General features: G+C 38.9%; 1 protein-coding gene across 1 annotated transcript in view; it reads left to right on the forward strand.

Annotated features, from left to right (window-relative positions):
• Positions 1–12,257, forward strand: part of RYR2 (ryanodine receptor 2) — a 440,097-nt gene that overhangs the window by 402,326 nt on the left and 25,514 nt on the right. The window contains exons 87-93 of the mRNA XM_074144589.1: positions 1,735–1,839; positions 3,846–3,927; positions 5,020–6,323; positions 7,475–7,539; positions 9,269–9,416; positions 10,960–11,046; positions 11,845–12,063. Coding sequence (XP_074000690.1) covers positions 1,735–1,839; positions 3,846–3,927; positions 5,020–6,323; positions 7,475–7,539; positions 9,269–9,416; positions 10,960–11,046; positions 11,845–12,063 — 2,010 coding nt within the window. The remainder of the gene's footprint in view (positions 1–1,734; positions 1,840–3,845; positions 3,928–5,019; positions 6,324–7,474; positions 7,540–9,268; positions 9,417–10,959; positions 11,047–11,844; positions 12,064–12,257) is intronic.

The raw sequence follows: 12,257 nt of genomic DNA on the forward strand, positions 1-12,257 counted from the left end.
AATGTGATGTCCATCCACAAGAAGGGCCAGAAGAAGGATCAGGGGAACTACAGACCTGACAGTCTGCCCACAGTGCCAGAGAAGGTCATGGAACAGGTCATCCTGAGTACCATTATGCATCACATGCATGACAGCCATGGTGATCAGGCCTAGCCAACACGGGTTCATGAAAGGCAGGTCCTGCTTGACAAACCTGATCTCCTTCTATGATAAAATGACCCACTTGGTGGATGAGGGAAAGGCTGTGGTTGTTGTTTACCTGGACTTTAGCAAAACCTTCAACACCATTTCGCACAACATTCTCCTGGAGAAACTGTCCACTCATGGCTTGGATGGGCGCACACTTTGCTGGGTAAAAAACTGTCTGGATGGCTGGGCTCAAAGAGTGGTGGTGAATGGAGTTAAATCCAGTTGGTGGCTGGCCACAAGTGGTATTCCCCAGGGCTCAGTATTGGGACCAATTCTCTTTAATATCTTTATCAATGACCTGGACAAGGGGATCAAGTGCACCCTCAGTATGTTTGCAGACAACGCCAAGTTGGCTGGAAGTGTTGACCTGCTGGAGGGCAGGAAGGCTGTACAGAGGGATCTGGACAGGCTGGATCAATGGACTGAGGCCAGTGGTATGAGGTTCAACAAGGCCAAGTGCTGAGTCACAACAACCCCATGCAGCGCTACAGGCTTGGGGAAGAGTGGCTGCGAAGCTGCTTGGCAGAAAAGGACCTGGAGGTGTTGGTCGACTGTCGGCTGAACGTGAGCCAGCAGGGTGCCCAGGTGGCTAAGTTGGCCAACAGCATTCTGGCCTGTATTCAAGAGCAGGGTGGTAACCAGAACTTGAAAAGTGATTGTACCTCTGTATTCAGCGCTGGTGAGACCCCATCTCAAATACTGTGTTCAGTTTTGGGCCCTTCACTACAAGAAAAACGTTGAGATCCTGGAGTGAGTCCAGAGAAGGGCAATGAAGGTGAGGGATCTAGAGCACAAGTCTGATAAGCGGTTGAGGGAACTGGGATTGTTTAGCCTGGAGAAAAGGCAGCTGAGGGGAGACCTTATCGCTCCCTACAACTACCTGAAAGGAGGTTGTAGCGAGGTGGGGTTCGGTCTCTTCTCCAGAGTAAGAAGAGATAGGACAAGAGGAAATGGCCTCAAGTTGTGTGAGGGGAGGTTTAGGTTGGATATTAGGAAAAAATTTTCACCAAAAGGGTTATCAAACATTGGAACAGGCTGCCCAGGGAAGTGGTTGAGTCCCCATCTCCGGAGGTGATTGAAAGACGTATAGATATAGCACTTAAGGACGTGTTTTAGTGGTGGTTTTGACAGTATTAGGTTGATGGTTGGACTTGATGATCCTACAGGTCCTTTCCAACCTAGACAATTCTATGATTCTTTAAAGTTATTCCTGATTTGTAGAACTACATGGGGAAGAATCATCTTGAAGATCTGTACCCCTTTAGCATTTGCAGTTTAAAGTTGCAAGGATATATACTTTTTGTAGTTCTGAATTAGTAAATTGGGACTTGAAAAAAAAAGAGCCAGAATGGTTATTAGGAATAGGTGTTGCTTACAGTCAGTGGTGTTACTTAATAGATAATTCTATATATGTTTAATTTTTCATAGTAGTTTCTAAAGAACAGCCCTGAGCTATGCACTTCCTGTATATCTTCCTTTCTGATTTTGTTGAGTTTCTTGCAAATAAACTCTGCTTTTCTCTTTTTTTTGTTGCCTGAACAATAGGGACCATGTACCGGGAATCAGCAAAGTCTGGCACACAGCAGGCTATGGGATGCTGTAGTTGGTTTTCTTCATGTGTTTGCCCACATGCAGATGAAGCTGTCTCAGGTATCTTTTTGTTTACTTTTTCCTTTTAAAGTTATTAATTTTTTTGTAAAAGATAAATGACTTGTTAATATGTTTGAGTCAATAATAACAACAGTTAATAGGGGAAATATGAGGAAAAATGAGATAGAGGTGATAGAATACAATAGAGTTGAAGGAGTAAATTACAAAGTTGTAGTGGGTGTGAATAGCAGGTCTGTAATAGGAATACTGACCACAGGCACAAAGCTGATTAGATCAAGCTGCAAATGAAGCATATCATGGATATTCAGAAAGAACTAGCTAGTTCCTGTCTTTCATAACAAAGTTCTGTCACTGTGTTTTCTGCACTTTTGCATGAGCCTTTTATGCAGGACCCATCTTCATTGACATGTCCTGCATTGAACCCTTGTTCATCACTATTAAAGCCTAGTTCAATGCATGTTGGCATCTAAGCCTTTTCTGCTCTTAGTAGAGGAAGAGATAATCAAACCTTAGAATGCATGAATTGCTTTTGAATGTGAGTAATCATTTCATAAACTATAGAAATAGTGTAGAGAACTGGCATAAACAGCTCTTTAGGGGGTTAAAATTAGGCGAGGAAGATCCTATCCTTAAGCAGGGTATTTTTCAACTTCTTACCTTTTTTTAAAAGAATTACGCATCTTTATTAAATGTAGTGATTCTGAATTTTTTTTTGGTAATTTTACATTCTCAGAGAAAAGTGTTGTAAGCTTGTAAAGGTTTTCATTGTTGTAAAGGAATATAGCTCTGAAGGCTCTGAGGTTTTTAGATTTCATTATTTGGCTCCAAATATGTCCATGTAAGTATTCTTTGCACAAAGTAAAGTAGTCTTGCTCAAATGACTTTACTCCTTGCCCTTGGGACTTTATGGCTGAAACTAGGCTGATTGCTTAGATGTGTAGACTTTGTGCTACAGGTATGCTACAGGCAGAAAATAAAAGTAAAATTTTTAATCTAAATGAACAAAGTTCATCCAGGTTGTAAGCAACTTTCAAAGTAAAAAAAAAAATTATAATGAATATTTACAAGATAAACCAATTAGGTATTTTCACTGGAGCAGGCTGCCCAGGGAGGTTGTGGAGTCGCCCTTCTCCAGAGATTTTCAAGACCCGCCTGGATGCAGTCCTGAGTAATGTGCTCTAGGCAATCCTGCTTTGTCAGGGGAGTTGGACTAGATGATCTCTCGAAGGTCCCCTCCAACTCCAACAATTCCGTGATTCTGTGATTATTTCCAATTTGTGCTGTTTTCAGTCCAAGATCCAAATTGCCATACCACGGTACCAAAGTACCTTGAATTTGTTGTACTAGTCACTGAAGTCCAGCAATGCTCAAGTATGCCATATCAACGACAGGATGCAACACTGTATCATTGAGGAAGAAATTAGGTAGTTGAATAAATCTATCCAGATAGACTCCAGGTTGAAATCGTTGTCAAGCGAAATGGTAAACTTGATAAACTGAATGAGATAACAGATCGTTAAAAGAATCAATATCATGTCTATTTAAGGATATACTAGTGGAACTTTGTTCATAAATATTTTGAAATTTTATTTCAACTCTTCTTTCTCCCCAGAAAAGTTCAGTGATACTCACTATGATTCATGTTACACTTTGAGCTCTATGGGCTGCTGCCTGTTTTTTTTACAAGTCTTCATAGCTGTAAATTTGTTTACACCAACAGCGAAAATACTTTACCTGACATGAAACATTACAGAGGCATCCTCTGTGAGCTTGACTTACCTAGTTATTGCTTTAAATTTTTTCATCGCCTTCAGTTTTCACTTTATTAAATTACTGTCTTCTAAACAGATGATTGTGTAAATGTTTGGTCCTGTAAATGTACTCTAAGGAATCAAGCAATTAATTTTTTTTTCACTGTATTACCAGCTTTAACACTAGTAGCTTCTTAATTTCTAAGTCTCATTTTTACAGGATGAAAAATGCATGCACATATATTAATGTCAAAGAAGTCAATAGATATTACATATATTGTGTTCATTATTTAGGATTCCAGTCAAATTGAATTACTGAAGGAATTGATGGATCTTCAGAAGGATATGGTTGTCATGTTGCTGTCTATGCTGGAAGGTAGTAAAAAATTAATTTGAAATCCTCCTTCAGACTTGTTCTAGCAAGTTTTTTACTTTTGTGTTTGTCTTCTTGTGAGAAATAATGTTCCATTTTCCTTTGGGATTTTAATTTTCATGTCTCAATTGTGAGAAGAGTTGTTAGGTCTTAAAGCAAATGGGAGATTTATATAGTGTTGTATATAGTGTTATATAGTTGTTGATATAGTTTATATTATATAAAATCCAGCTCTGGCAGAAGTTTTACTTTGTTTCCATGAACTTGGCTTCTCTTTTGGCTTAGGTGAAAAATTTTTTTACTATTGAAGTTGGAATCTTGAGTTCTAGGAACTGAACCATTTATCAGTCATTTTATTAACACCTTTACTATACTGCATTTATTTTGATAGAGAACAGGCTTTGATTTGTTTAGTGACTAGGTTGAAGGTCTTTTATAGCTAGTATCTGAAATTATTATTCCCCAGTGAATGTGATCATTATCAAGAAATACTACCATTTCTTTAGCTCCTTCATGGTATTGTATTAGTGTTTCCAATACTAGACTAGCCAGACATATGCATAGATGATACAAAGATCTGCTTTTCCTTTTTGCTTCTTACATGTATCCTATGACATTTATTTTCTTGAGAGAACTGGGAGGGCAGTAAATGCAGCATAGGTTGCAGCGTAGCATGCATTGCTACTGCTTTGCTCATAGAAGGTCACTGAGAGCAAAGTAAATTCTTAGTAATGTAGGCTGTACTTCATAAGCAACCTTACTGAGCTACTCATCTAACTAATGTGACACTAGTTATGTCTATGTAAAATTCGTAGTATGTTGCCTCATGTTTAATGTAACAGATATGTCTCTGTAGGTCTTGTTAGTTCTTAATTTCTTTAATGGCAAATACTTAGTCACTTTTGTTTTTTCCAAGTCTTAGGGTATTGTTTTAGTAAAAGATTTCTGATTTTACAGCTGGCTCTCATGTGAGTGTGTTAGCCAATAGTTTATCATCCTTACTGTTTGAATATTTCACTAGTCATTATTATACACTTTTCTTTGCCAAAACATTTGCTGCCATCAGTATCTCTAACTTAATGTCACCACATCTAGGTAATGTTGTGAATGGAACTATTGGCAAGCAGATGGTTGATATGCTTGTGGAATCGTCCAACAACGTGGAGATGATTCTGAAGTTTTTTGATATGTTCTTAAAATTGAAGGATTTGACTTCCTCTGATGCATTCAAAGAATATGACCCTGATGGTAAAGGGATAATTTCAAAGAGGGATTTTCACAAGGCAATGGAAAGCCATAAGCATTACACCCAGTCTGAAACTGAGTTTCTGCTATCATGTGCTGAAACAGATGAGAATGAGACTCTGGACTATGAGGAGTTTGTGAAACGATTCCATGAACCTGCCAAAGACATCGGTTTCAATGTTGCTGTTCTCCTGACCAATCTGTCAGAGCACATGCCCCATGATACCCGCTTGCAAACTTTTCTTGAACTGTCAGAGAGTGTGCTGAACTACTTCCAGCCTTTCCTTGGACGCATAGAAATCATGGGCAGTGCAAAGCGTATTGAACGAGTTTATTTTGAAATAAGTGAGTCAAGTCGGACTCAGTGGGAGAAACCTCAGGTAAAAGAGTCGAAGAGACAATTTATATTTGATGTTGTAAATGAAGGCGGAGAGAAAGAAAAGATGGAGCTTTTTGTAAATTTCTGTGAGGATACCATTTTTGAAATGCAACTGGCTGCCCAGATCTCCGAGTCAGATCTGAATGAAAGGTCAGCAAATAAAGAGGAGAATGAGAAAGATAAGCCTGAGGAACAGGATCCTAGAATAGGTTTCTTCTCTCTTGTGACCATGAAGTCAGCATTAGTAGCTCTCAAGCATAATTTAATGACTCTTATGAAAATGCTCAGCATGAAAAGCCTAAAGAAACAGATGAAAAAAGTGAAGAAAATGACCATGAAGGACATGGTCATGGCTTTGTTTTCTTTCTATTGGAGCATTTTGATGGGCTTACTACATTTTGCTTGTAGTGTCATCCGGGGCTTCTTTCGCATCATATGCAGTTTGCTGCTTGGAGGAAGCCTGGTAGAAGGAGCAAAGAAAATCAAGGTGGCTGAACTATTAGCTAATATGCCAGATCCCACTCAGGATGAGGTGCGTGGGGAAGGAGAAGAGGGGGAGAGGAAACCCACAGAAGCTGTGTTGCCTACAGAAGACTTAACAGATCTGAGAACTTTATCAGAAGAGAGTGATCTACTTTCAGATATATTTGGTTTGGATTTGAAACGAGAAGGTGGACAGTATAAATTGATTCCCCACAATCCAAATGCTGGTTTGAGTGACTTACTGAGCACTCCTTCTGTAGCTCCAATGCCTGAGGTGCAGGAAAAAGTCCAGGTAACTGTATCTTTTATTTCTGCTGTGTGTTTCTCTCTTCCATATATTAAGTATAAACTTGAAACAAAACTTGTATCTATGTTTTTCTGGGTTTTGTGACATGTTTTTTAAGGAATCACATATTATTACTGGTGTTTACTCTCTCTGATGTCATAAACTTTAATTCCCACAGCCTTCTCTAAATACATGGTGTTTTGGTTTGCTTTTAATTCAGTGTTAAAATGAATCATTGTTAATATGATGGCTGGAGAGCTGCCTGGCAGAAAAGGACCTGGGGGTGTTGGTCGACAGCAGGCTGAACATGAGCCAGCAGTGTGCCCAGGTGGCCAAAAAGGCCAACAGCATCCTGGCCTGTATCAAGAACAGTGTAGTGAGTAGGACCCGAGAGGTGATCGTCCCCCTGTACTCGGCACTGGTGAGACCCCACCTCGAGTACTGCGTCCAGCTTTGGGCCCCCTACCACAGGAAAGACATTGAGGTGCTGGAGCAGGTCCAGAGAAGGGCAACGAAGCTGGTGAGGGGTCTGGAGCACAAGTCTTACGAAGAGAGGCTGAGGGAGCTGGGGTTGTTCAGTCTGGGGAAGAGGAGACTGAGGGGAGACCTTATTGCTCTCTACAAGTACCTGAAAGGAGGCTGTAGAGAGGCGGGGGTCGGTCTCTTCTCCCAAGTTACAGATGATAGGACAAGAGGCAACGGCCTCAAGTTGCGCCAGGGGAAGTTCAGGTTAGATATTAGGAAATATTTCTTTACTGAAAGGGTTATCAGACATTGGAATAGGCTGCCCAGGGAGGTGGTTGAGGCACCATCCCTGGAGGTATTCAAGAGAGGAGTTGACATAGTGCTTGGGAGTATGGATTAGTGTTGGGTGGTGTGGTGGTGTGTGTGTGGGTTGCGTGTGTGGTGGTTTTTTTTTTTTTTTTTTTTTTTTTTTTTTTTTTTTTTCATTGGTTGGACTAGATGATCTTAAAAGGTCCCTTCCAACCTCTGTGATTCTGTGATTCTGTAATATGAATGAAAGATCATCTTCTCTCAGGGTTTCAATTGTTTAAAAAAAGAAAAAAGCCTAAAATTCTGCACTCTGTGTAAGCTTTTAACTAACTCTGTACTGTATAATAAAGTTTAGGTGCTTTTTTTAATCTGACTTTCTGTAGGAGCAGGTGAAAGAAGATGAAAAGGAGGAGAAGGAGGAAACAAAATCTGAACCTGAAAAAGCAGAGTATGTATTACCTTAACCCGTGATCCTACAAAATGTGGTTTGTTTCACTGAAAAACCAGCTCAATTTGTACTTACTTCTGTGCCTTTAAATTTTTAACTGTCCTCCACAACCATACACATGTCCAAGGAAATGCCATGTAAATACATCACTCAAGAAATTTTATGAATTTCCCTCTTCCAGCAGCATTTCTTTGTAATGTCGATTTAATTTCTTTCATAATCTGTTTGATTAAGTTTTTCTTGGCAAGTCTGAAAGCTACAATAAAATCTCTTGGAAAAATTGTAAGCGAATCTGATTCCAGAGACTTGTTATCCATCGGTGGTAGAGACTTAATCTGTTTTGCCATGAGTACTCTCACATCTTTATGAAGAACAAGTGTTAGCATTTGAGAAATGATAATTTTAGTCTTTTTAGGATATGTTAAAAGCTAATGTTAATGAGATTAGCTTAGAATGAAAATAGTGGAAGGCAAAAAATTGTGCTTGGTTTTAATGAATAAAAAGTATGGCACTCCATCCCTGTATTTTATGGTTCCTGATACATGTGCAATTCTGATACATGTACAGTTCCTGTAGCTGATATGTCACTGTCAAAATTCTAAGTGGATCCCTTAATCTCAAACTCTATCCTTATTGCTCTCCTGGGATGACAAACATCTGCCAGTAAAAACTCTTTTTCCTAATCACTACAGCAAATTTCTAATTTAGCCAGTATAACTTCGTGAAGGAGAGTCTTGCTGACATTTGAAGGTCACTTGACTGTTGATTGCTCTGCTTGACCATGTGAGCTGCAGTGATACCTGTATTCTCTGTGAGGAGTACAGTGCCTCACACTGTTAGCTACCCTGAAGCCACTTCTAACATAAGACAAACTTTCAAGTGCAAGTTTATCGAGTGTATTCTAGTAAGAGAAGCAGCTTAGGACATCAGTTATTCTGTTTGTAGATAGGTATAGATAAATTAATAATGTCATTTATAAGTTGCCTCTCACTCTGGTTTGGCTTCAAATGGAATTCTGTGATCCTTTCATCTATCATGCTGTCAGGTCAAATTATCTTCCAAGATAATTCACAGTTCCTTAGTTCATGTGTTTGGAGAAGGCATCCCACTAACGATGACTTTCTGTAATTGGGTAGCATGGTGATAATCACACATTGAATGCTGTCAAGCTTTCTTATTCCTATCTCCTCTTGAAGCAGGTACTTACGAATTCCTTAAGTGGGCAGAAATGCAGAATTTAAAATTTTAGGTTTGGCTTGTAAATGCAAGAAACAAAGTTTTCTGCAACCTGTGTGGGAACCAGATAGTTGAAGTGCATGAGGTTGGAGGGGAGCACTTAGACATATAGGCACTCATACAGACATACGGCTGTCAGCTCACAGACATTTGTCAATGCAAGTATTAGCTGCACAGTTATGAAGCAGGCCCTCAGGTAATAAGGTTGGCAGAGTCTTGATTAGCTGCCTCTACCAGTTAGCATCCTCCCTTCAGGGTGCCATACGAGTAAGTTTAATTATCTGTAAACCTAAGCAGTCTGTCACCCTTGCCAGAGCTTTGGGCTGAAGAGAGCTATGTCTCCTTGTTATTCATGTGTAGGAACTGCATGAGTCATGACTCATGAAAAGCCTTATGAAAAGATGCAATAGCCTCTTTCAGGGTGTGGTTTTAATGTTTTGTTTAGCAATTTTATTAACTTGATGCATTATTTTGGCTTCATTTGTGCCCTAAGAGGAGAAGATGGAGAAAAAGAAGAGAAAGCCAAGGAAGACAAAGGGAAACAGAAATTAAGACAACTTCATACTCACAGATACGGAGAACCAGAAATTCAGGAATCAGCTTTCTGGAAGAAAATCACTGCATACCAACAGAAGCTTCTTGTAAGTTGTTCTCTAAACCATGTGTTTAGCTGTTGGCAAGGAAGTCTACTACTGTATTATTCTACCAATGTAAAGACAAAATTGCATCTGGTGAACCTCATTTTTCTGTCCACCACTATCCATAAAAAGGACATAAAACCAAAGGTTTAACTGGAAGGTTAGAGACCAGCAACACACAAATAACTTAGTAGACAAGATATTAATTCTTAGGAAGACAATTATTGCCCAAAACCCAGACCTTTAGAGATGTCTGTCCATCGTGGGAAAACAGCCGTGCATTTTTATGTGAATAAAATGTCCCACATATTCACAGCAGCTTGTGAGCCTGTAGGATTTCTCTTTCCTTGAGACACACCTTTGGGAAATGACAAGCTCTCCTATAAAAAGAATTGCTTAGCCTAAAACTCATAAGAAAAGATGTAACAGATTTTTTTTGGTGAAATAACAAGTTATTGTTTGAGGAACATTTAAAAACCTGTGGAAAATAAGACTAATTAAAATAGTATAACTGTATCTGAGAATGTCTCAGTAAAATATGGTATCCCTGGGTTTGCTCTGGAACTATTTAAAATCTATGTTTTTATTAGCTAGGAGATTCCACGCGTGTTCTGTGAGGCCGGTGTGAAATGCAAAGCACAAAGAAATACACTTTTGCTATATATCAGGTAGATACAATTATGTAGGGACAGCATACTTCTAACATGAGTAGCATAGCAAAACTATAAAACTGCAGTTGCAATCTTAATAAGGAATTAGGTGTTTAAGTTTTACTTTTGAACTCAGATTCACTTTTTAAGCTAATCACGTAGCAGTTATGTGAATTTTCTTTATTTTTTCTTCTAATAGTCTCATTTAATAATTCACTAATAATCATCTATGGTTAGGACTGAAAAATGGAGGAGTTCCCATGTGAGAGCTAAAGCATTCAAAATGGTTCTAAAAAGGTTTGTGAACTGTCAAGAAGGGAAAAGGTAGACTTCTGCAATCCTTTTGATAGCATCATAATGTAAGAGAAGCTTTCTACTCATGGTACTTAGGTCACAGATGAACTTTTTGCTGAACTGGTAGAAACACAATTGATTTTTGAATATAAGAAGATTTAAAATAAACTTATATGCAGACATTTTTGTTTCTTGGTAAAAGTAGCAACTTGCCATATGCAAGAATATTGAGGTACAGGGAAGACAGATTTCTGTATTACTGTTACACTGCTATTACATTGTGATGTCTCTGTGTTGTCTCTAAGTGTATTTAGAGGATAATGAAAAGATATAAGCAGCAATTAGAAATCCTTCATCCCTTTCTGCATGGAGTGAAACAAAAGGTCCTTTATCCGTTATTGCACATACGGAGTAGAAGAGAATTTATACAATGCATCACTCAAAATATTTTATTCCCCACCCCCCCACCCCGCCCCCATTTATAATGCTATTTAAAATCTCCATCAGGGGAACAAACAAAAAAACCCTACATGCAACAACCTAATAATGATTGTGGTATCATTATTAGGCAAAGTATATTTATGTTCTGCTTCTATTTTCAGAATTATTTTGCGCGAAACTTTTACAACATGAGGATGCTGGCGTTGTTTGTTGCTTTTGCCATCAACTTCATCCTGCTTTTCTATAAGGTAAACTTGTCAAAATATTACTTTTCCAGTTTTATACTGAAAAGCATTCAGGTTTTGTAGACAACGTACTATGGCAAAACTGCCTAGCCTAACAGTTTAAATACCTGCTTCCTACTGCCACTAACATGGTGAGAGCAGAAGTGTTTGTGTGAAGTAATAATAGACTTCCAGTACACAAATAGCTATTTACAAAAGTTCTGTGCTGTGACAGAGGCAGCAGACTGAAAGGCATATCTGTGCCTCAGATGCACTTCACAGTACAGTGACCCAGCCAAGCCCAACCTGCACTGGCAACGTGTCAGCTGAGATGTTTTCTTGTGCCATTATACTCCCCTGAGAGGGTGTGTACAGCAAGGAGAAGTCACATCATCTTAAACTGCCTAGAATATCACTGATCTTCTTTGTCAAGACTTTTAGTATTGTTAATACAAGTCTAGAGTCTTTAGACTTGAATCAGTTTCTGGCACAGCTCTGCTGATACAGACTGCATGTGGGAATGTCAAGAGTTTACTGGGTTTCTTCTGAGAACGGCTATGCTCTTTCTTGAATTTGAGGTAATAAAATTCAGCATGGCCCAAATTTGCTACCATAGACAGAGAGTGAAAAAAAGAGAAAATGCATGCTATCACAGAATGGTGTAAGAAGATGAAAAGGTCTCTTTTTTTTATGCAAAAAATTATTTCCCCACAATTATATTGCCCTTGGCATCGTTTTCAGTTATACTACTTATCTTGTAGTAATCTAAAGCTCCTGTCAAAGGAATACAGCTGCAATATTAAGATCAAGTGATTTAAACAGGTCTCCACCTCTGCTGTGACAGAAGAAAAGGAAGTTCCTGTGTTATCTGCTGCTGAAAATACCAAGTTGGACAGCCTGGAAAGTGACAATGAGAGGGTCATTGCAGTGCATTATGTCCTGGAAGAAAGCAGTGGCTACATGGAGCCCACGCTGCGGATTTTGGCCATCCTACACACAGTGATCTCATTCTTCTGCATCATAGGGTATTACTGTTTGAAAGTAAGAAAAACTGAACATTGTTTTTTCTTCTAGCTGCTAACTTTTTTGTCCATTGAGTGGTATAAATTGGAACAAAGTCATAGCAATTTTGCTTACACAGGTTGATGAGCCATGTAAGGAAACATTATTCTGTTAGTGGAACGTACACAGAAATTGTATGTTAGGTGATGTGTGAATTCAGGATGTTACAGGCC

Source organism: Numenius arquata, chromosome 2 (genome assembly GCF_964106895.1).
Source record: "Numenius arquata chromosome 2, bNumArq3.hap1.1, whole genome shotgun sequence".
Classification (NCBI taxonomy): Eukaryota; Metazoa; Chordata; class Aves; order Charadriiformes; family Scolopacidae; genus Numenius; species Numenius arquata.